Raw genomic sequence first — 23,571 nt, forward strand, 5'->3', positions numbered from 1 at the left:
TGTTTGTAATGAGAAATGTTATTTCTGTATTTTCAGTTTGATGAATTAAATTGTGTTTTGTGTCGGAGAGCTTACCCCATAACAGCACAATGTATCGCAGAGGGATAAAATACAACAGTGCTGTTGCCACAAACAGCATCAAGCCGGCCAGGCATGACATGAACGGGACGGTCCAGTTGAATATGCTGAAAAAACAAGAATAATTAAGTTAGTTGCATAAAAAAAAACAGTTAATTTCAAATAAAGATAGTTGTAGGATGAAATTACTTCTTGGTTCGCTCTCCGATGTTTGCGATTTCATCCAAAACATTCTGGACGACCAGCACGATTTCCTGCACCATGTGTATCTTATCCATCAAACCCTTTTTTCCGGCTTCCTAAAAAACGAGAGGAGAAGAAAAGTAGCACAGACACTGATGAGGTGCACTGTATGTCAATTGTTGGGCAGGGTAGACAAAGAGCAGTTTATCTCTGCGATGCTATTATGTGTGATTTATCTATTGAATGGCCCGTAATGAGCAAACAGTGTACGTCTTCAGACTCTGCTTTTGAAGATGAGACAGACTCGGTGCTCAGACACTGTTATGTGGATGGCTGAGAGATTTCAGCTTTTGTCCGGCGCGTACAATAGAGCTGCTGCACAAGTGCAGCACAATCAAGACTCTCTGGTAGATGAAAAGTACACAAAATGGCCATCTGCAATCAGGCGGACGAGACGACCTAGATGAGAGAAGTGCAGGGGCCTCACAACTCAGGAAAGATTTCATTCCAGCAGCCTGCGCGGGACGAGTTTGAACATGTTTCTACTAATGTGTCACATCCAAACGCTGCATGAGAAAAACACTTCACCCCGTCTAGAGCACCGGCTGCTTGTGTACATGTTCACTCTTCAGAAGTAACACAGCACATAAATATAATTTGCTTTTAATGCACTGACATAATAATGAGTCTGGCAAAGCAATAAGTCAACATGTGAGGGGGTAAAAGGGTGCGTCTCAAAATAAAATAAATGTGATCACATCAAGGCGGCGAGCATGAAGCCTTCCAGACGCAGAGGAGTGACTAAGATAACACGAGAAACACAAGCTAAAGGGGGCCGAGGGGCCGCACATCAAAAGGAGGAAATAATGACAGGAATGATGACAGAGGGCGGGAGAGGAAGAGCGAGAGGGGGAGTGAGAGTGTTTTGGGGGGAGGAGGGGGCGCTCTGATGGACCCTAACAGGAGGCTTGAGGATGTCTATATGTTTATGTTACAAGTCAGCCAAAGCCGCAGCCTGTGTGCATTGACGGCGTCCAGACAGAATGCCTTTATCAGGGCTTCACGAGGCCGCCCCTGGGAACACGCTCACTGCCAGCACAGAGAGACTCCCCACTGTCAGGCCCGCTCTTCTCCACGAAAGGCGCAGGAAGAGAGCAATTCCCACACTAGCAGAGCCTCCCCCACTGCGCTCGGGTCTGGACAGACACTGGAGGCTCCGCATTGTCCAAAAAAGGAAAAAGTATCACAAATATGCTCGCTTAGAGATTAACATCTCGTGGTCTCATCGGGGGGAACGATCTGAGTCTATGCAGCATCTTCCCTCTCTGTGCTGTGTTGTGGGAAATGAGCAAACTTCATGTGTGTCATTTACTCCACATCAGGTGTTAATTGAGCCTTTTATTGTATGTTTATATAGAAAGCGAGGAACACTGTTCGAGTCTGCTAAAAGCCATTACGATCCATGTCGTCGAGCTCCTGCTGGACTCAGAGAGCCATACATTAAGAAGTGCTTTTTATGGAGCTTCATCACAGACTCATACGCCTTTTCATGTTTTTCAATGAAACTTGTTAAGCCGCCCAATTACATGATTCAGAATTCAAACCTAATAGGAGGTATGAATGATTATTTAACTGCTGTAGATACATATGTAAGGTAAATAAGCCCAGAGATGCAGCTCCGGCAGGAGAAAAGAGGAACCATATTGGCTTTCATTTCTAACAGGAAAAACAGACAAATAGATGTCCTCTGAAGTGTGCATGGAGAGGCACAGCTCTCATCATTATCATTATTCATGTGATTTAAGATTCTTGAAATCCTCCATCTCCTTAGCGACCAAAACTCCAAATCCTGGTCCTTCCCGACATTAATCATTTGATGATATTCTTCATCTTTGTTCATCTCTCCTTTCTCTTTGTGCACGAGCGCAGAGAAAACAAAAATAAATAAAAGATCTCCTTCTGAAATGGAAGAGGATGGGTAAACTGGGGATGGACTAAATGAATCCTAAATGTCTCCTGATTAGAAAACCTGTGCGAAATCATATTCTCATTTCAGATAAAATTGTAAAAGCTTCCTTTTAAGGTGCAGTAATGGAGAACCAATTTGATCTCCTGCGCAAAGGTAAACATCCTCCCGCAGACATGTGGGGTGTTATCAAAGGCTGCAAAAAGCTCATTTAGCATCACTTTAATTAGAATAAACGGTGCCAAATTTGAATTCTAGCACTGCATATTTTTCCAGTGACTTTTCTGACAAAGATAAGAAGTGCATGTAAATGAAAAACACCTGTGTTCCTGGCAAATTATCTCACACGCAGCTAAAATAAGCGAACAAACAATTTGCGGGGATAAAAACACACCGGCGAAGCTCTCAGAGGCTTTAATTACACGGTGGGTCCACGTGCGGTGTCTCTCATAATGCACGCCACGGATCGTGACATGGGCAGTCTGTCTGACTGGTGTGCTCAAGGAGACCCAGCGGTGACTGTGGACTATCGGGTGAGAGATGGTGTAACCCCCCCGCCAGCCCAGTCTCGCACCCCCCCCCCCCCCAGACCCCTCCCCCCCCTAACTCCCCTGGGCTACACTGTGGAGCAAGTGAACCCCAGACCAGCAGTGCCAGCCGGGGGGCAATGAAAGGGCTGTTTCATCTTCCCTGTTCGTTTCTATCGGAGATCTATGGACTTGTTTTGCCTCTCTGTTTCTTTATGTTATGATTAAATATTGTCTATCTGCACAATTGATACCTAAGGCCAAAGGGAAGTCACTTTGCCCACACATAATTTGTAAGCTGTCTCTCTCCCTGAGGACAGATTTGTTCACAGGCAGAGAATCTGTTCTGTATTATCCTGCTGTAACACTGCCTCGCCTTTCGTCTCCCTTTAACGTCATGCCTTGACATTCCTGCTGCTCTGTCTGAGGTTTGAATATTTCCTTCCTCAAGGGGGAAAAAGGGGGATAAAAACATATTTGAGTGGTAATCACAACCTTCTCAGAGGGAAAAGCCTTTATTCACATGTTAGAAAAGACTAAGGGGGGAAAAAAAGTGACGGCTTTGAAGTCATCAAATTTAACACTGATCACTCTTTAACCCCAAATATTTTTAAAGAGGACTTTGATAGGAGGTGTAAAGCTACACTGCTTGATCTGACTGCATGATATCACATTCAAGTGACAGCGAGACCATAACAAGACTTTCAAATAAGCCACTTTAAATTAAAGCTGACAGCTTAAAACAAACATGGGTGACTGCTTAATTAGTAAATGAAAGGAGATATTTCATTTCCTCGGAGTGTGAAAGGGCTTAGGCGGCTCATGGAAAACCTTTCAAACAGCTTTCAGGGTTCAGAAACACATGCGACGCACCGAGAGAGTCTTAAACCTTTCCAAAGCCCCCGCCGCTTCTTTGACTGTAAACATTCCTCTTTTATACGAGATTCAAGGTAAAGAAAGTGTAATACGCATTGTGTGCAGCAGTGCTGTTATATTTAATGCATAAAGCTAATCCTGCCTGATTCGATATTCATAAATAGGCAGAATTTTCTGTATCACTGCTGTTTGTTTAAGCACCCGTTTGCCTGTTCAGAGCAATGATAGCGAGTGCGTTTTCCCCACTCTGTGTGTGCAGACATATCATGCGAGTTTCATCTGTGAATTAGCCCATCCTTTCAGACAGGATTTGGTGGATGTGCCTGTGTTTTTAAAAGAATCTGGCTTCTTTCGTAGCCCCAGGTCATCACAGCAGAATATATTGAGCGCATTATGGATATGAATCCTGGGCCTAGACACACAGCACAAGGGTCATCGCTCGGAGGCTTTGCGTTAGCTCCACACTTCATTGCCATAAAGCAATAATACACATCCCTGTTAACTCTTCCTTCTTTGCAGAAAACAGTGGGATGAGTTTAATTGAATATTATGTGCTGAGGGGAAGTATAATTTTCAGGCTACTTAAAGATTTCCTGTTGTTTTGTTTTGCCAGAGACACCAGAGAGACATATTAATAAACATCAGCATTTCTGATTTCTCACAAACCACTGATAACCTTTGGGGCAAAGCATCCTGTTTACTGCTCTGTTACTCTACTTTGTTTATTTGTTCTAGTCGGGAAAAGGTCACTCTCAACATAACTATCCCATTTAGGCGATGATGATACAAAAATATCGACTGATTTTTCCTCAGCTGTACAAAATCTAATTGACGGCGCCGTTTTAAATTTGATTTATAGATTTTCAAAGGGCTGCGGCATCTCGGCGGAGAACATTCGCAGAGTGACACCGAATACCCAGAGGAGCACAAAAAAGAGCTACATGCTACAACTGCTTCATAGATGCTGCCCTCATTTGGGATGCATGAAAATATTTCTATTCTTAGTTAGAGAGGAGCTTCTGAGAAGGCGGTCATTGTTAATATGCTAAATAAACAAGACTCCATCCTGCATTACACTTTGGTGAAATATTTTCTGTTTTCTATGAAGCAAGCGTTCTTTTGTTTAAGAGCCACAGATATATTTGCAGGACCTGGAATTTGTACACGGCAGAAGATTCAACCTTGGTTATTAGAAAAGAAATGTTAGCGGGGTTCATCCTTTTGTCAAACCCAGAAACATTGCTGTGTAATGTCACGATGAAATGTTAAAACAGTCAGTGTTTAAGGTACATTTTTATATTGTGAGTAAGAATCTACAGCAAAACAAATTATCCCCTAAAATGTAAGAAAGAGACAAGATAAAATACCTTCTCGTCCTCCTCCTCGTCGTCACCCATGCTCATGTTCACCTAAGAGAAAATAAAGGGTAGTGGGTGATTTCAAACGGACGGGACATGTGGGCACTGGAGCATTTTTAACAAACACCTAGTAATGAAATTTTCTTTGAGTACATTCACCCCTATTGGGAGAGGCTTGTTTCCATAGAGACTGCATCACAGGGGTGACCTCACACAAAAGGAGAGGTGAAAGAGGGCCTTCCTCACAAGAGCACTGTCACACCAAAGCAATCTCATTTCTCCACAACATAAGCACACAGAAAAACAGAAAAGAGGGGGATAAAAAAAAAAAAAATAACACATTTAATTTGGATGCTGTTGCCTAGATCACTTTATATCAAGTCATCCCTGACCCCAATGTGGTGCACGCTGTGACATTGCCTGGGAACAGAGCTGTGTCATTGCCGGCCAGAGGGTCACAAAGGGGTGGCAGAGTCTCCACACTGGATATGGGGGCGAGCTCGGGCTTTAACATTGCCAAAGGGAACGGCATCTTTGCCAACAGCCATAAACACAATCACCGGGGCCGGGGAACGTTGCTTCGGGGAGGGGGTGTGAGCAGGCCAGGCCCCTGGCTGGCCGGTGAGGAGGCTTTACAACACAGTGAAATTGGGGGGCAGGCGGAAGTGTGAACGGCATTAACCTTCACAGACATGTGTAGGGCAAACAGCATTTCCATAACAGTAGATGGAGGGGAGATAGTGGTGTGCTGCGAGGAGAGCTGCATTTTTCACATGTGGTGAGACTATAGCAACAGAATGAAGGGTACACACGGATTTAAGGTGATTTAATTTAAGTGCTTCTTACTGCGTGGTGTTTTAGTGGGCCTCTGGAGACAATGTAGGAACTAGTTAAACCAGCTATAAAACTGCTACAACTGACTGTACTGTGAGGTGCACTTTATAGAACAGCTCTTGTAATTTACAGTGTGGAAGAGTTGTTAATTGACATGACTGTAAAACAGTGCCTAAAGGATTTCAGTCAACCAGAGTTGGGTTAACATACAGATTAGAGAGTCTACAGATGTGTACGGATGAAGAGCTCGAGCCCTCGTCACTCACCAGGTCCTGGTTGGAGCTGGCCTTCCCCGCTGAGAGTTGGAAGTACTGCCATCCGATGAGCAGAAGCAGGAAGAGGGGCAGCATGAAGAGCTCGCAGTGCCACACCGTCACGAGGAAGATCTGAGGAGACAGGACATGACAGTAGAACGCAAAGCCCATCACACTATAGCCGGGACCCAGCTTTCAAATCTCAGCGAGCCCGCTCCCAAAACAAAATATATAATGGATTTAACCACATCCTAAATCTCACGAAAAGCTCTACGGACTGTAAATCCTCTGAGATTTACAGCCGATGGCAACAGATTTTACTCTTAGTGGTTTGAAAGTAACAGACATTCAGGGACAACTTTTAATATCTTGAAATCCTATTTATATACACCAATAACAGCGTGCTGGCAGGGTGCCTCACTGCAGAACAGAAAGTATGACATGGATAGGCATGGTATGCTGTCTTTTAACTAGCACATCAAATCCTCTTAGATTCGGAGGCAGCGAGGCTCTCTGGCGAGGCGCATATGGCAACCGGAGAAGCAGTTGCAACATTTACCCCCTCCGTGGCGATGATACTGAGAAAAGCCAAGACCCCTGGTAGAAATAAGATGGATCACACTGAATGAGTAATCCCTCATAATTCTGTAAAGGAGTGGTGCTAAGCACGTTGCACAACACCCACTGCATTTCACAGCAGAGGACTAATTGGACGGCTGCATTTAAACCCATTTAGTGACAGCCTAATGAGTCTGTCTCCGGCTGAAATGATGGGGAATGAGTGAGGAGGATCACGCCGGCAGGTTGACAGGGATGAAATAAAAATGTCCCCCCACAGCAAGTTGAAACCTAAAATCTATTATAGTGTAATTATGTGCCAATACACCCAACATATGTCCATTTTTATTTCCTATAATTAATTGATCCTTTCCAACTATTAGATTCATCCTACTTTCTTGAGAAGCTCTTTTTTTGCATATTAAATTTAACTGCCACGCTGTAAACGTGACGGTAGCACAGTGTTAGCTCAAAGAGCCAGAGGCTGCTTAGAGTATGAACAATATGTTCGAGTTAAGCCCGAGACAGGATGTGAAGCACCGGGGCCTTCAGGCCTCAATAGCAGGCCTGTAAACAGCAGACTGCTCCTGTCACAGCAGCCATACAGTGTCTGTGCATGTTGCTCTGGGGGCCGGTCTACCTACTGCCACACCAGGCGTAGGTTCAAACGGCCACCGGGGAAACGTGAACCATGAGTAATGCAGACAACACTTTGGCCTAACCGCCCTAGGCTTCACCACTGTACTGCCTGTTATCCCCTCATAACCTGGGAGAGGGTGGGTCACGCCGAAACACAGCAAGATGAGGAAGACGTAATGAAATGAACACAATAAATTGTTATTTCATATAAGAGTTTGTCTGGATCAGGTATGCAGCAACAAACTGGAGCTGGTGGGGGATGTAAAAAAAGGTAAACAATGAATATGCATGATGCGCAGGGGAAGCTGCAGTACATCTCGTCTCTGTTATGAATAACCTACGTCATGTGTTGTCACCTCAGCTCCCATGAGGGGTTTCTAAAGCGACGCTCCCCTCACCCCAGAGGAATTCAGCTGGCTGGTGGACAGGTAGCTTGTCATATTCCCAGTATTCTCATAAAAAAGGGAGAAGAAAAGAGGGGAAAATGTGCCTGGAAACTGACATGAGCCCAGCAGGAATGTTGAACCTCCTTGCCCTCGCTGCAAAAGCTGCTACATTAACCACTAAAGTCTAATTGCTTGGTCTCTGTCTTCCTGTGCAAGTCAACAGAGGGAGCCAATTCATTTCCACCCAGGGAGCCGGCAGAGAGAATCTGTCACAGGTATTCATAATCGCCCACTAATGCAAATTTCTGCTCACCGCGTTCTGGCTCAGTGGACAAGATAAAAGCCTACAGAAATACAATGCCTTGTGTCTAAACTGAGTGCTTAAATGAGGGTATAAACCAAAACTGTCAGAAATATCTTCTCAATTCCTCCCTCATGGTATGTCAGCCCATGTGTTCAGGATTTACATGCTTTTTTAACACTAATAAAAACGGCGGAGGGAAACATCTGGGAAAAGCTCTCAGATTCCTTCACTCAGGTGCACACACACTGAGACTCTGCCGTCAGATATCCCGCAGTAATGAGCGGAGGCAGGACTATACCGTCCCCTTGTCTCCTCGCGTTCTCCCGAGTTTCTGTGAAATGGAGACAGAGCTAATTCCCCGCTAAGTGGTTTATGTTTTATTAGCAAGCAGCCGAGTGATTAAAGGACATGTTGGACAAAGTGCAACCTTTCAGGCGGAAGTGTAAATTTGTATAAAAAGAATAATCCACGTTTTAATTGCTGCAAAAAGACGCGCTCCGTTTCCGTCTTAAGGGGCTGACTGCGTATTTTTCCACCCTTCAACAAATTACTCGTGACAAGTAAAACCTTGAACTTGGCGAACGCGACAAAGCTAATATGTTGCACTGGAGCTAAAACACTCATTTATTTAACTAAAGAGGACGTAAAGCGACAAACAAAAACAAGGGGAGGTGATAATTAATGATATACCTGAGCGTTTAGGTGTACACACAGCAGAATTGGATAACGAACGACTTGTAATTGAACAAGTGTTAGTATGTATGTCTTGGAGGAGTGTCTCTAATGTAGGAAACCTCCCTTGACAAACGCCATTTAGCTGAAAAATGTCTGTATGATTATGCACGGGGCGCCTAGGGAGAAAAAAGAGAATGAATTAATAAAACTATTAGCACACGGTGGAGTAGATGATGGAGATGCACTCTCCTTAGCCACCTGTAAGCGCTTGGAGAAGGGGGCAACCCCGGGCAGAGCAATTCTGCCAGCAGGGTTAAGAACAGCCTGACAGATTTGTTTTATAGTGCCATTAATATGATTCCACTAAATGCATTCTGCGCCTTCTCATGCAGATCCCCTGGCCAGCACAATCCAGCACCTAATAATAAAGCACTCAGCGATTAAAAGTGTGAATAAAATAACTTAAAGCTGAGCAAGCATGGCAGCTCCCAACCACCCACACTCTCCCAGGAGAGGGAGAAGGGATCGGAGCAGGAACAAAGGGACAAAGACACCCTCTAGAAGAGTTTCTACCATCCTGTAAATTGATTAACAGAGGAGGTGGTGGCCCAGTCTACCAACTCAAACGACTGATTGGCAGACGTGCCACCAGACTGCAAGACTGCCAAATGCTCTTCTTATACAATAAATCCGACGACGAGCTATAAATATCAGCACATAATACTGTTGATGAGGCAAATTAATGTAATGTCACAGCGCATAGGGACGTTTAACGAAGCTAAAAACACCCGTCACGCAATTTTTTAAGGTATAAATGTAAAATATACCCGTATTTTTAAGAGTATGTACCATCTGAAAACACGCAAGATTTAATCTTGGCTGCATCTTCACTCCTCTCTTCAGTTGCACTCCACTTGGAAAGCTAAACAAAGCGAGAAGAGCGCCAGCCAGCATTATGAGGGTCAGTCATGGGGGCTGTGGACGGGTGCCAGATTACGTGAACATATACGGAGAGAGTTTAACAAGACTGACTACAGGCTGCAGGGTCTGTGTGTGTGTATGTGTGTGTGTGTGTTTGTCAAAGAGACTAAGGACAGACTCTGCGGTTGTGACTTGTGATGTACAGAAATTAAGCAAATAAATATTACGATTAGTTTAAAAAATAAGTCTCTACTCTGATAGATGTGTCATTTTCTGGTTGAAATGAAGGGCAGTAAAATTAATCTGCATTACCTCCTCAATTAAAATAAAAAAAGAGGGATTAATAATGAATCAAAGGCACAAGTAGCAGCTCAGCTCGCGCAGGTCTTCTCTCTTTTTTTTTCTTCCTGAGTCTGGCTGAGGGCTTATGTAGGGGACAGGAGCGGCAGGCTTTAAAGTAGCTGTAAACGCAGAGCAATGAGACATGTAATTTGTGTTGAGCTCGGGCCAGTGTGGGGACAGGCTTTCAGGGGGTGTCGGAGGCAGAGGAAGCACAGATAAGATTTCTCTTCGGGGCAGGTAGAGTGTGTGGGCAGCTACGGCGCTCTGAGCGAACGCTGAATAAATATTTCACATATGCTCAGCTCAAGTCTTATCGACTGGGGAGAGAGAGGGAGAGAGACACAGAGAGAGGAAGAGGGGGAGAAAGAGAGAGAGGCTGTATTGAGTGAGAGCTATGAAATGGGGAATCTGGTGTCCCTCTTAAGGAGGGAGAAATCAGTTGTTACAGTTGTGAGTGTGATGCAATTTACGCTTCAATTCTGAAATCGAATGCGGATATAGTAACATTGATATTTACTGTAGTTAAGGTAGTAAGTGAAGTGTTTTCTCACCTTGTTTTTACAATTATAACAAACAAATTTACTTTGGAATTTAAATAAAAAAGCACCAAACGTAGAGATTTTAGTAAAAAACGCTGAGCTAAACTTAAGCTTTAAAAAAAGATAGAGGAAAAAAATAAAAATAAAGTGTTTAAAATGTTGCTATATCAGCTAATTTACTTAATTTTTACCAATTTTAATAATAATGTCATCAGAAGGTATGTCCTAGAGAAATGATGTAAATGCCCCGGCGTGTCAGGATACCTTCACAGTACAGTGTAATAGTGATCGAAGCTCAAGCAACCGTGCGAGGCGAAGCATTAGCATTTGCTCACAGGGCCAGCTCTGGCCGTTGTCTCCCCAACTGTCTGACACATGCCAGGGCCAGAGTAGCACCAGTATGAGACCGGAGCGGGGCAGTCAGCGGGGGCCCCGTGGTGCCTGTCAGTGGTGGCTACACTGACCCCGCACTCCGGCACTGGCCACTAGTGTTTAATCCGTGTCGGGAGCGTTAACACTGAGCGACCTCCTGGGTGACAGATCTGCCATGCGAGCCTTTTCCCCTGAGGAGGTGGGGAGGGGAGTGGCATGGACTCTCTCTCTCTCTCTCTCGCGCGCTGTCAGCTCGGCTCACACGCACGTTAACGCGTCGGGGGCCAAGACCGGGCCCTGGAACAGCCACGCACAAGGGCGGACAGGTCGCCGCCTCAGCTGCCTTGGGAGAGGTGTCCTCTGTGACTGGGAAGGTGGCGAGTATGTTAAAGGCAGTCATTATGATATGGCACACACAATGGGGTTAAACACAGAGCATACTTCATCGAGGCTGAAACATGAATAAAATGAAGCATCAGTGCGAGTACAAGTACAACAGATGCACAGATAAAAAGCTCTCCTCGGGAGGCCGCACGTTTATTTAGTCAGCTATTATAAATCTAAAGTCGCTTCACTTGTTTGTACTTAAAAGTAACTTCATGCTGTTTAATAACCCTAAATAATAATGAGTGTGGTTAGCTTAAATTGAATCATGTTTATTCTCAAACCCAAAATCCACGTCCTAAAACAAGTGAAAACACTTTCACAGCTCTAATGAAGTGAATATTAGCAGAGAAGGCTTATTAATCCCACTAATAAGAGGACATGTTTCAAGGTCACACATTCAGCCAACCACCAGAGCTGTCAACTGACACATAGCCACTCAGGGCAGCTAAATAATAACACTGTGTTAAATCAGGAGGCACTGCTGAGCAGTTTGCAAGCAGTCATAGCCCATCATTTAATAATTAATAGATCTCAGACTCAAAACCATGAACACACACATCGCCATCACTGCCATCTTTTTTTTTTTTCCTACTCGACACATTCCCACTGCAGTCTGTGAGAACTCCCACAGCCAGGGAGATGGAGAGCGTAACCCCCATGGGACCGAAGAAACCCACTCCTTTAAGGCCTCTAACTTTTTCCAACAGAGACAAAACAGATGCAAAGCAGCAACAAGGAGAGAATTCACAGGCGTGCTCGGTCCGCTCGCTGTTCTCACAAAAAGCTCGGCCGCACTGCATTGCAGTAAACCACAAACAGGCAGATCCAAGACTCACAAAGCATCTCGTTTTCAGGAACTGTGTTAACAAGAACAATTATGACAAGTCTGATTACGGCTTTGATCTCGGCTGGGCTGGTGTTCTGGTTAATGGCCCCGACCGCCGTGGCTCAGCACAGGTGGTCTCCCGAGACCTCTGGAGCCAGATCTGACCCCGTCCTGCCCTCCTCTGGGCACACGATGATTCTATCATCCTCCCCAAAAAAAAAAAGTGCCCGTTGCAGCTGCCAAGTGTGTTTACAGCTGCACGGCATCAAACATTCATCAAATGCCATCTTTACAGTGTGTGATGTGAGGCAATCAGCATTTCACAGGCTGTCAAATGATGTCTAAAGCGGTTGCTACCTGGCAGTGTGAAAAAGGAAACGGTTCAAATACTCACATAAGGTATACAGGTTTCTTTCTAGTCTAACTCCTGACAGATGAGGTAGCTCATATGTTAAAATATTAATTCTACTTAAATACTTAAAGCGCTCTAATGACAGCAAAGCTCAAAATCAGCTTTCAAGTGTAAATGATCCTTTTTCTTTTTTTTTCAAACTTTCATCCATTTCATCTAAATCAGAATTGTTCTCAACTCTAAACTTCTGAAGCAGATTAATTTGGCCGCCTAATTCATGCTCATTTAGCTCTTTTTTTTCTCTTCCTTTTTTTGTTGAGGAAACTTGTGTCTCTTCGTCAAACGCGCAGAATGGAGGATTTCACTCCCAAGTTGTTTCCCACAAATGGCTCCTGTTGGGAAAAGTAACCGATCTCCACAGCGCCTGCATTCGCGTTTCCAGCAGTGCTGCACCGCCATCTACAGGTCGCTCTCTTGCGTGCAGCAAAGAACTCTGGGTGACCCCTCTGCAGTCACTGCTGATGTATAGCACATTCATCTCGCTCAGTCTTAGTGAAAAGCACATCTAAAGGCCGTTATTTTATGAAGATTTTAGCTGTCACATTTCCTCTCTCTCAGAGAAAGGAACATGCTGTTGTCAAACTCTTGAAAAGCGCAGATCCGAGGCTCATTACTGTAGCATAAACAAGAAGAGAGGGGGGAAAAAAAATCTAAATTTCTTGTTTGGATTTCCGCTCACTGATGAAAATGTTTATGAGGATTTGCCAGAACTTTGTTTAAATGCGTGAGAAAGTCTTCTTTTCCCTTTTTATGTTACCTAATTAGAGAGAGTATTTTTAAACTGCGTCACATCGGTTGGAAATCGAAGGCAACTTCAAAGCGTGTGGACTCCGCTGATGAGATTGCACAATCAGAAAAAAGTCACCTCCTGCTCTGAAAAACACTGACAATACTGCAGCTATTCCTTACAGGGTTTCCTCTCCAACAATAACACTCAGCAGCAGCTTACACTGAATAAACCATCAACCTGTAAATGATCATTTCACATGTTCTTAGATGACGGCTTTCTGATTGCCACTCATGAGGGAAAAGTTATCTTCATATGAACAAAGACTTGTGTTGAAAAAAAAGGAAAAACTTGGTGTTTATTTTCTTCACATTCGCTTGGTTAACGTGAACCCGAGCAGTGATCCCTCACGCAGAATCTGAATACCTTACACACCACACACCAACAACCACTTCATAATGCATACATGAATCTGCATAAACAGGATACAAATGTAGACTGCATGCTGCGTGGAGGTCAGAAAATTGGCCTGTGGGACCGAGTGATATAATGGCTGAGTATTCCTGGTAAAGCACTACGCGAGCGTCCCGCAGTCCCAGTAGAAACCACAGCAGCGGTAATGCATTACAGGATGTATATGGTGTAAAAGGGTAGGACTGGTCTGCCTGCGTGATAAATAATGTATTGTAATGTATATTAAAGCTAGACCCACCACTGCAGCGTTTCCTACCGGCGTACCCTGAGAAGCCCTGCGCTGCCTGCCACTGTGGAAAAGAGCAGGCACTAGTGGTATAATTATGCACATCTGAGAGGCAAGCAGAGGCCATCTGTCAATGTCTGAATCAGTTACCTTATTACCACTGCCTAAAGATATAAAGATAGGAGTGGGAGCTGCTTTCATTAAGGCACATGGTGGCATGCTGCTTTAGACAGCTCCAAACACTAACTTAATTGCAAATGATGACTTGGAGGAGGAGGAGGAGTGGCTGCACAGTGGCTCGCCTTGGAGTGGGCAGGGGCACGAGTGTGGATGATGGCACGGCACTCGGCTCGTAATGACAGTCGGTGAAGACCCCGTTGTTGCCCTCGCTGACTGTCAAACGGTAGCTTGAGTTCAAAGTTGTTCCTGTTTCTATCAATTACATGCGATATACACACGTGATTTGCATGTCGTACTGCGCCGCTTCCTCGTCGAGGATATAATGAATCATTGAAAAAAAAAGAACTTTTCACTTGTTGAACTCTCAGTCTGCTGACGAGTGGGTGATGAATATACAGCGGCGGATTCACTCTGTTTGGGCAATTCTCAGTGCGCACCTTCGACACTTAGACTATTTGAAGCACACCTCGTCGCAGACAAAAGCTCTGCTCTGACTACTCTGTTATTGTCTGCTTTTAAAAATAAATCAACCGGTGTGCTGGTATTAGTGTCTGGAAACGGAGCAGTTGTTTCGAAAAAAGGACAAAGCAGCTACAGGGGAATGTCACAAGAATTACCATCCTCGCTGACAGGGAGGCCGGTGACACACAATCGGCAAAAATAAGATCGGGAAGCAGCGCTGCAGTGAGAATAAGGATCAACGTGATGAAAACAGTGAGTGTGAGAGTCTTTCTCCGTCATTTTAAGATCTCTATTTGTGTGCAGGACTCCTAAACAGCAGGTGGAGTAGAAGTGGAAATGAAAGATTAGAGTGTGCCACCACACACTCCCATCGCCTGCGGAGGATCTAATTATAGGTGGAGGAAGATGGCCCCATCCCGCTGACCTGTCACCTGTCAGCCTGCCTATCCTCCCGCTCTCCTGCCCATATCCCTGCCTCCAAGACTTTCGCTATCTGCCTTCGTAGACCCAACTGTCTCCCTCTTTCTGCGCTCTAACTTTCTTTCCCAGATAGTCGCCTGCCTCCCACTCTATCCTTATACAATCGGCTGCATTGTTCTCCGTCTTCCTGTCTGTGTGTCTACCTGCCTGTCTTTCTGTTCTAAAGGCTGTGATACGTTGAGCCTGGCCATTGCCTGGGGGGATTTGCACCTCAGGATCAGTGAGAAGGGCTTATAGAATACACCAGGTATGAATTGCATGTCATTCTGAGACAGAGCTCGGCAGAAGAAAGGCGGTGAAAGGAGAGTTCTTCACACACCCTGTCTGTGACCGCTTCCTCACCCTGACACGGCGCTGGCAGGGCTTTCATGGCAAGTGTACACTCTTAATCATGACATTACATGTGCTGTACTGAGGGGGATTCACAGGGTGATTTAAGATTATATAAGCTTAGGACCTTAGATCACATACCCTCATTAAAAACAGCTAAACAGAGACATTTAAACACGGTTCAAATCTCGGAGGCAGACTGTCACTCCTCCACCCAAGGAAGCTGAGACTGTGATCCTCCTTACACCGTCCCCCGGGTTACGAGGCTTTGCTAAGAAGTCAGATGTACAAACGCCCAAACCCCACCCCTTCAAATACACTCTAATGTCATCAGAAGTGAAGGAAAGCCAAGTGGGGTTTGATTTAAAGGATAAAGCACATCCATCGCATACGCGCGGGATAAAAACAGAAGGCAGCCGTTGTTTTTCATGGGAAAAAGACGAGCAGAGAGAAAGCGGCTAAACCGAAGATTCTCCTCAACATCTAATTCACATAAAATGAAAGAGTTAAAACGGGGCTGCAGTGAAATGGGACAAAACTTGTTCGCCCCAAGGCTTAAAGGGAGTTCATTAACGTGAGGCAATGACTTACCAGGAAGGCTATTAGACTCCGTTGCGTGCTCTCCCATTGAAAACAGCTTTTAATGTACTGTAACGTGTACAGAACTGCTGTGGTGATTTTTCGAACCCGATATATATTCCGGGCGAGAACCTAATGGGGAATAATTGGAACAAAACGACGGTTAGTATCGTGTGATACTGGACATAATGTTTATGACTTCGCAATGAGGTTGAAGTAGCTGCAGATCCCTTACTCGCTTCTTGTGAGATTAAATGTTTCAAGCCAATTAAACAAATTAGTTTGACTATGTCCGATCCAAACTATGACCATGTGTGGCTTTGTTGTGGCTACTTTTATTACTTGGATGTGAGAGGAACATACTGGCAAGCTTGTTTTTTTTTTTTTGCTCCATCTGCTTAATTCTGCTAAAAATGTCAATAGAGATAACCTTTTTGGAGAACTTCTGGTTTTCCTCCGTTGTTTTGGACTCCTTTGGTCGGAAGGTTTTGATGCCAGCTCGGACCTGGGGGGGGGGAAGAAAAGTGTAGTTTAAAGGCATCATCGCAAAGATTTTCATTTAAACAAATGTCTATTTAGTCACTATCTATCGCCGAAAGAGGAACACAGTGGTGATTGAGCCTTTGCATTTGCAGTATTATGGACTGGGTGTCTGGTGTGACTTCTGCAGAAAAAAATCACAAGCAGTGCCCAGTTAGTGACGTGTTTTCCATCACCCAGCAGTGGTTGGTCTGTCAGAGAGGGTAGGCGGAGCTAAGCGGCTGCTTTTCCGGTCTCTGCAAGTGTTGCGAGTAAACAGTAATCTACTATGGCTGAACAAACAAAGAAAAGATGGATGACTACAGATACAACTTCAGAAATAAGTGAAAATCCAAAGAAAAAGAAACAAATTCAACGCTCAGATGAAGGAAAACAGTCTACAAAGGAAAGCGACCGTCAGCGAGGAAAATCAAGAGTTACAGCTGTAACAAAGGGAGCCAACCGTAGACCTCTGGTTATGTGGGACGTAGGTGCCGCCAAAGAGAACGAAACTGAGAACTTACATATTATATCTTCTATTTTTGACGTTGCAGTATATGATGCAGAACACTGTCACCTTTTCAGCAAGCACGAACATATTGAGTTTGATCCTTACTTTGTTATAGATGACCTCCAGAACCAGTGTGATTGTTCCTTTTGATACGCTTCCCAAGTTTTCCTTCTTCAAGAACAGAGAAATCTCCTGCCCGTTCTGAACCTTTAGATAAAAGATATCAGATATTATTATGTAAGACAAACTTAACACAAGTTATTTAGTGGCTGAACAAGAAATAAAGAGACTTACAGTCAGTAATGGAATGGCAACTTTCCCCATAAAGTTTGGGGCTTTGTCTCCGTTTTCATCGAAGACAGTCAACTCGATCACGTCATGAATGTCCTTGATTGGGCTGCAACAGAGGAGGTAGGACAAACATGTTGCTATATATACACAACTAAATAAACAAAGATTCATATAGATGTCTTGTTTTTTTTCCAGATGTCTTACTTACAATGTGAAAGCTTTGTGCCACTCCGGATTGACGGTTTTGTAGACTGTGTGAGTTTGAAGTTTGCCGTTTCCAAGCTCAACGACACATATGGGGTTACTTTTTCCTAAAAATGAGAGTTCAAACTTAATGTTAGGAAAGGCCACGACTAAGAGAACAGAAAACAGAGAGGTGAACTGTCTTTATGGATTACCATTGAGGTCTGTTGCAGGAAGATCATTGGCCCTAATAACCTTGACCTGAAGGAAGCCAACCTCCCCCACTTTCTTGTGCGTGTTCTTTAAGCTCTGAAAAAAGGAACATATTAAAAAATATTCAGAACTGCAGTACGATGTTATGCCAATCACATAAAAATACGCTTAAACAAAACATACAAATTTCTCCTCCACTGTGTCTCGCTCATCAGGCTTCTCCAATGTGGCTGTTTCGATGTCAGAGATGGAGACTCCCCAGCAGGGTCTCAGGGTGACCAGAAACACCAGCCTGCCCTTTCCAGGGTCCAGCACATGAGTGTAGAGCTGCCTCTCATTAAGTGCAAGTCTCGATAGGTCAACCTCAAACCTGAGACACAAAAGGAAAAGTAGTTCCATTGAAACACATAAGGCCAACTAGTTCTGTGGAGGAGCCGATGTGAGCAAAATTAACACCATCCACCTGGAAATACTCACATCCCCCATGATTCCTCACACTTCCTCCCTCTCTTTGAAAACACCTCCACCTGCAGAGGTTCCTTATCGTCAAACTGATTGAAGTCAAACTGCTCTCTCCACTGGGGATTGGCCTGAATGCAAAGGTTCTGGGAGCAGTGAAGACACAGATTCAGCACATACAGTAATGTGGAAACAGACACACTTTGATGCAATGTCAGCTTTAATGCATTATCAGACAGAGCAGCTCCTGCATGACAGGTGGATTAAGTCTTCTTTCAGTCCAAGCAGAATGAAGCAGGAGAGGAGAAAGAGAGGAGTGTTGAGTGTGTGTGTGTCTCTATTTGTGTGTGCTTGTATGTGTACACCTCAGTAGCCACTCTGGGATTGTAAACACTGACAGCTTCCAATTAGAATCAGCTTTGTCCAACAAACAAACAAGCGGAGAGGAAAGCAGAAAGGTTTACAAAGAAATAACACGACAACACAAGACAAGTGCAGCGCGGAATCATCAGGGGGGAGGCCAACAAGTACAGGTAGATGAACAGGGCATGCTGGGTATGCAAATGAAAGCAATGAAGCCCAGCGCCTGAAGCACAGGGAGAAGTGAGTGGCAGCCTTGCCCAGTCTAATGAGCTGCCTCTGCCATGGCCCAGTGAGCCAAGGTGGAGGTGAGTCACTGACAGGCACCTGCTGAGAGAGGGAAGCGGGGAAGTAACTGATAGAGGCTGGGAAGAAGACTTTTAAGAAGACACGGGAGCATGAGAAAAGGGAGCGTAGGAGAAGCGGGGAAAAGAGAAAACAAGTCCAACCTTGCTCTTGTACTTCTGATCACCGAGGCGAAAGCGGGCGTAAATGTCCCCGTTGCCGTACTGCGGCAGGTCTAGTCCCTCCACCAAGGTGATACCGAGCATCCCAGTCCACATCTGGTTCTTCAGCTGATTCTTCTGTGTTTCAGCAGGCCTCTGGCCCGGTGTGGCCTGGTTCTGCTGCAGGGCAAAGACACACACAGACAGTTATATATATTTTTTTTTTATAAAAGCACCATGTGTGAGGAAGCCCTCTGCCCTCCCCTCTGTTTGCCTACTCCTGCCTCGGCCTGGCACCTCATCATGTTCAAAGAGTGCATTAAACTAGGACAAAGGTTTACACTATACGGCACAGCTCTGTTGGAGCACATTAGCACATCTCGACTGACAGGCGAGCCACACCACGGAGGCTCCTGGAGAGAGAGGAAGAGAGGGACGTCAGCGAGCAGCCAGATGTCCCCGGCTGTGACAGTCCCACTCATCACTGGCTTCCAGACTGAGTGTGGGGAGGCAGGACACTTGGCATACTGCATCAGAGACAGCAGGCAGCAGTGAGTAATGATGCAAACCACACAGCTCTCTCATCAGCAAATTATGCATACATGCAGTATGTATGGCCAGCATCAGAGTTTACTGCGTGTTGGCAAATTTACCCAATTTTAATTTAAACAGCAAAAGCTAAAAAAAGACGTGCATTGGAGAACTCTTTGGAAACGAAGGACAAGCCTGCAAATAATCCACTTTTCCTGCCGTGTGTCACAGAGGGAGTGAGAGAGAGAGAGAGGCCTTGATATGTTTCCATGTTAGAGTTCCCGGGAGGCCATGCGGTGATAGGCCAGGGCTGTAAAAACAAACAGCAGAGAGGTTGTGTAGGGCTGACTGTAATTAAAGAGCAGGACCGTAATCTGCTCTAGCCTCTTTGATTGCCCAGCTCCTTCGACTGCCCCGGCGACGCTGCTTCAAACGGCCCCGCTACAACTCCCCTGCCACTCCGGCCCCTCCTCTTCACTACGGGGTCACAACCCACATTGCCACCCAATCCGGAGGGGATCAAAGCACATCTCAGGGACCTGAATTAACATGGAATACCACAGGCACAGCCCTATAAATATCAGCCCCCTTCAAAAGAAGAGGAACAGAGGGAGTGGAGGAGCGATATAAAACAGGCCTCAGCCAAGTCATCCCAAGTGTTTATCTTGGACACATTTCTATCTCAGCGGCCAATAAAACAATTCCACTTAACTGTAAGTGGCCCCTAAAGAGAATCTATTCCTGGTCCTAAAAGGGCTGTGCGATTGCTTCCATATGGTGGGACAGCATGGGGACAAGCACGATGAGCTCAGACCCCGGTCCATTTGGCTGGTACCTCAGCACTGTCCATCCACAGCTGTGATATTACATCCTAACATCTGGGTTATTGCCCGCTATGCCTGGGAATTATCAGCGTTGCAGATCTTAGGCATCCCGCACTGGCAACATGCCTCGAACAGCAGAGCCCCCCCCACCCGCCTCCCGCTTCTCCCATACACCCCCTCCTGTTTGAAACACTATCACACAGCAGAGTTTTACTTAGGCACTTGCCATTCCCTGTCTCTGTGGTGGTAACACAGAGGGAGAAAACGATGTTCTGAAAGAGGGGGAGTGGAGCTGTAAGAGCTGGGTATTCAGCACTTCCAGGATAGGTGTTAAATGCAATAAGATATTGTACGTTTGTCAAAAATGAAATGGGAAAAAAATGGCATTGTTACGTTGTTAAATTAGCACTGTGATTTAGGCAGCAGAACATTGTGAAGAGTCCCATCACACATTTCTGTCTCCCTTTGAGTATCTTTAACCATCTGTAGTGGATAACCTACAATGTGTATGAAAATGGCTTCATTCCTTTGTCATCTCATTTCAAATTGAGATTGTCTACTGGACCATCAAGAGACTGAACAGTGGCAGATGTAGTGACTACATAGGTGTGAATATAAACCCACTCGCTGCGGTGTGAGTCCCAAACAGCAACCCTCCTATTTCGCTCTGAATCTAATTACAGCTGCAGTATATTGAAAACCACTTGAGGGGAGATGGAACTTTGTTTACTACAGAACCAAATAATGCTCTATAATACACATCTAAGGGCTCTTTCATAACAACGCATTCAGTCAATATTATTATTGTGGTTTTGATCAGAATGTAATATTACACCGTACCTTTTTCACAGCAAATGATACCGATGAAAATAATATGCATTGCAAAAAAGGTTCTCTATAAAACCACAAAAGAAATAGACTGAGCTGAAACCAAGGTTACACACAAAAGCCCGAGTGCTGAGCATACACCTCATTCTTTGTTGCATCATAGTACAGTGAGCTACTGCCCCCTAGTGCCTCACATCGGGGAGGAAGTAAGTTCAATTCAGGAATACTAATGGCAATGTAGGAACTTTTAGGAAAGTTAAAATGATGATATAATAATCCATACCTTGTTCTTCCTCTGTGGCCATCTCTACAAAAACAAGAATAACATGAATCAGTACAGACGCCTCAAAATGCATCGACAAAAACTTCTCATATTATTAATAAATAATCTCACAGGGCTTCTTTTGATGGTGGCGTCTCTAAACATTAAGCTGACGTCGACGACGATCATTCCCATGTCGTCTTCTTTACTTTTAGGGTCATCGAGACGCAGCTCCATTTCATAGGTTCTGTGAACGGACGGAGAGGCAGTGAGGAATAAGAGGTATGATATCCTAATGAAAATCTATACTGTAAAACATAATGAATTCATGTTTCACTCACTCATATAGTTTGATATTTTTTAGAGGAATAGAGCTGGAGCCCATGAATTCATCAGCGGTCCGATTTTTATCGTACACCTGCAACAATTAAACCAACAGAAAGTGTTTGCTCTGGTGAGAGGCCACCCTTATATTTTGAGGTGATGCATTTTTGTTCAAACAAACGACGCGTACCCGGACTTCCACGATATGCTCTCTGTCTCGAAGAGGAATGCTGAAGGACTCGTTCCAGCGGGGATTCAGGTTTTTATAAACCACCTTGCTTTTATAGAGCTGCTTTCCTTCAAGTTTGAACTTCACATAAGGATCACTGGTTCCTGAAATGAACAGAAAACATACAAGTTTGAGACAAGTGGTAATTACCTCAAGTGTTCTGTTAGAGTAGAATATTAATGCAAACTATGTTTACTTTATGTGGAACATATTGTCATATGAAAAATATACACCATCTATGATCACACACACACACCTACACACCCTTCCCCCATGCTGCTTGTGTGAGAGACTGAAATATGTGAGGAGGAGGTACGCCCCACACATGGCAAAAACAGAGGGATGTAGCTGTTTAATTGTGAACGAGTAGAAACACTCGCCAGCATGAGGCAACCAGAAACCGAAATGGAGAAGCAACCAGTGTTAATCTCCCAAGCCTGTTAAGAAAGTCTGTCTGCGAGGAGAGTGGGGGTATGGGACTTCTTTGTTTCTGCAATTGCATGCAGATTGGCCAAAAAATGAAAGCCAGTCCCATGCCTTCATTTGTATAGGGGAATAAAGGGGTGCTTGAGAGAGCCTGCAGGGAGGCTTGAATCACATGACAAAGGCCCTGTGGGGATGGGCTGTCAGGCCTGTCAGCTCCCCACTCCAAATGAACATCTCGCAAAGGCAGGCAGGACCCACAGCAGCTCCACCCTGCCAGCCTGTGACAGGGAAACCTCCAGGCAACTTGACAGGAGGAGAATGTGGCAGCTAGCAAGGAGAAAAGCTCTGGCATGACTGAGAACGGTGACGATGGAAATTAATGGGAAAAAAGGGGAGAACAAAAAACCAAGGAGTGGGGGCTGGTGGCGTGGGTCCTTTTTAGAATATGTAATGACAATGTATGCCATTTGTGAGCCTTTGGCACGGGGTTGATTGTTGGGCAAACAGTGGAGAGACAGGGGGCGTGTGGGGATTGCATCATCACGGTGCCATCTTGTCAGGGAAAGTAAGGTCTCAACTAGCGGGGAGCAGGGCACCGGGCTACGAGGGACTGTGGCCACCAGGCAGGAAAAACACATTGAGGCGTCATTCAAAGGGGAAGGTCATTTTTCTGAGAGGTGATGTCCCAATGATACAGGAGCTGCTGCAAATTGATGTATTTGTTAAAACAACAGCATTGGCTACAGGTTTAAATGTTCAATTAGTTAAGATTGATGCAGCTTAAATACTGTATTATCACAATTTTCAACTATAAAAAAAATATATATTCAATTAAAAAAGAGCAAATGTAGAGATGTAATATTACTATAGTTAAAAAATAAAACTTGTACAACTGCAAATAATTTGTCAAAAACCTTGTGAGAAAGTAGCCACACTTAATGAGACCACACATGCATCCATAATGGATGTGCTGTAGTTCCATTTTAGTCCACCTGAGGTCGCTGCTTTCCCAATGGAAGACGTGTGTCTGTCTTTCTCTCTCTCTCAGATCAACATCATTGTCAATGTGTAATCAATACTCCATCAGTTATGAATATAAAGTCATTTAAATTGGCGGCAAATGCTTGATTTTATATTTGATATGACAATTTAAAATTGAAACAAATAACAGATCCAAACGCTCTATTTTAAGATGACTGCGTTAATAAGAGGTCTTGCAAATTCAAGCTACCACTGAAGATTTGAAAACTAATTTTCAACATCAAACGTG

The 23,571-nt window shown here is 44.6% G+C and overlaps 1 protein-coding gene across 4 annotated transcripts in view; it reads right to left on the reverse strand.

The window, feature by feature from the left end:
• mctp2a (multiple C2 domains, transmembrane 2a) overlaps positions 1 to 23,571 on the reverse strand; it is a 31,541-nt gene that overhangs the window by 4,037 nt on the left and 3,933 nt on the right. For 3 of the 4 annotated variants that reach the window (XM_069685889.1, XM_069685888.1, XM_069685890.1), the window contains exons 5-21: positions 21,837 to 21,979; positions 21,664 to 21,740; positions 21,455 to 21,569; positions 21,344 to 21,367; positions 18,881 to 19,057; positions 18,090 to 18,217; positions 17,796 to 17,982; positions 17,615 to 17,708; positions 17,425 to 17,527; positions 17,220 to 17,322; positions 17,031 to 17,132; positions 16,326 to 16,400; positions 15,908 to 16,027; positions 6,089 to 6,208; positions 4,998 to 5,039; positions 268 to 377; positions 76 to 185 (exon numbers count right to left, since the gene is read on the reverse strand). In XM_069685889.1, coding sequence (XP_069541990.1) covers positions 76 to 185; positions 268 to 377; positions 4,998 to 5,039; positions 6,089 to 6,208; positions 15,908 to 16,027; positions 16,326 to 16,400; positions 17,031 to 17,132; positions 17,220 to 17,322; positions 17,425 to 17,527; positions 17,615 to 17,708; positions 17,796 to 17,982; positions 18,090 to 18,217; positions 18,881 to 19,057; positions 21,344 to 21,367; positions 21,455 to 21,569; positions 21,664 to 21,740; positions 21,837 to 21,979 — 1,830 coding nt within the window. The remainder of the gene's footprint in view (positions 1 to 75; positions 186 to 267; positions 378 to 4,997; positions 5,040 to 6,088; positions 6,209 to 15,907; positions 16,028 to 16,325; positions 16,401 to 17,030; positions 17,133 to 17,219; positions 17,323 to 17,424; positions 17,528 to 17,614; positions 17,709 to 17,795; positions 17,983 to 18,089; positions 18,218 to 18,880; positions 19,058 to 21,343; positions 21,368 to 21,454; positions 21,570 to 21,663; positions 21,741 to 21,836; positions 21,980 to 23,571) is intronic. The other variant, XM_069685891.1, reaches the window with a different exon arrangement.

This window comes from Semicossyphus pulcher, unplaced genomic scaffold (genome assembly GCF_022749685.1).
Source record: "Semicossyphus pulcher isolate SPU_LCO1_2020_fin unplaced genomic scaffold, fSemPul1.0.p SCAF_8, whole genome shotgun sequence".
NCBI lineage: Eukaryota > Metazoa > Chordata > Actinopteri > Labriformes > Labridae > Semicossyphus > Semicossyphus pulcher.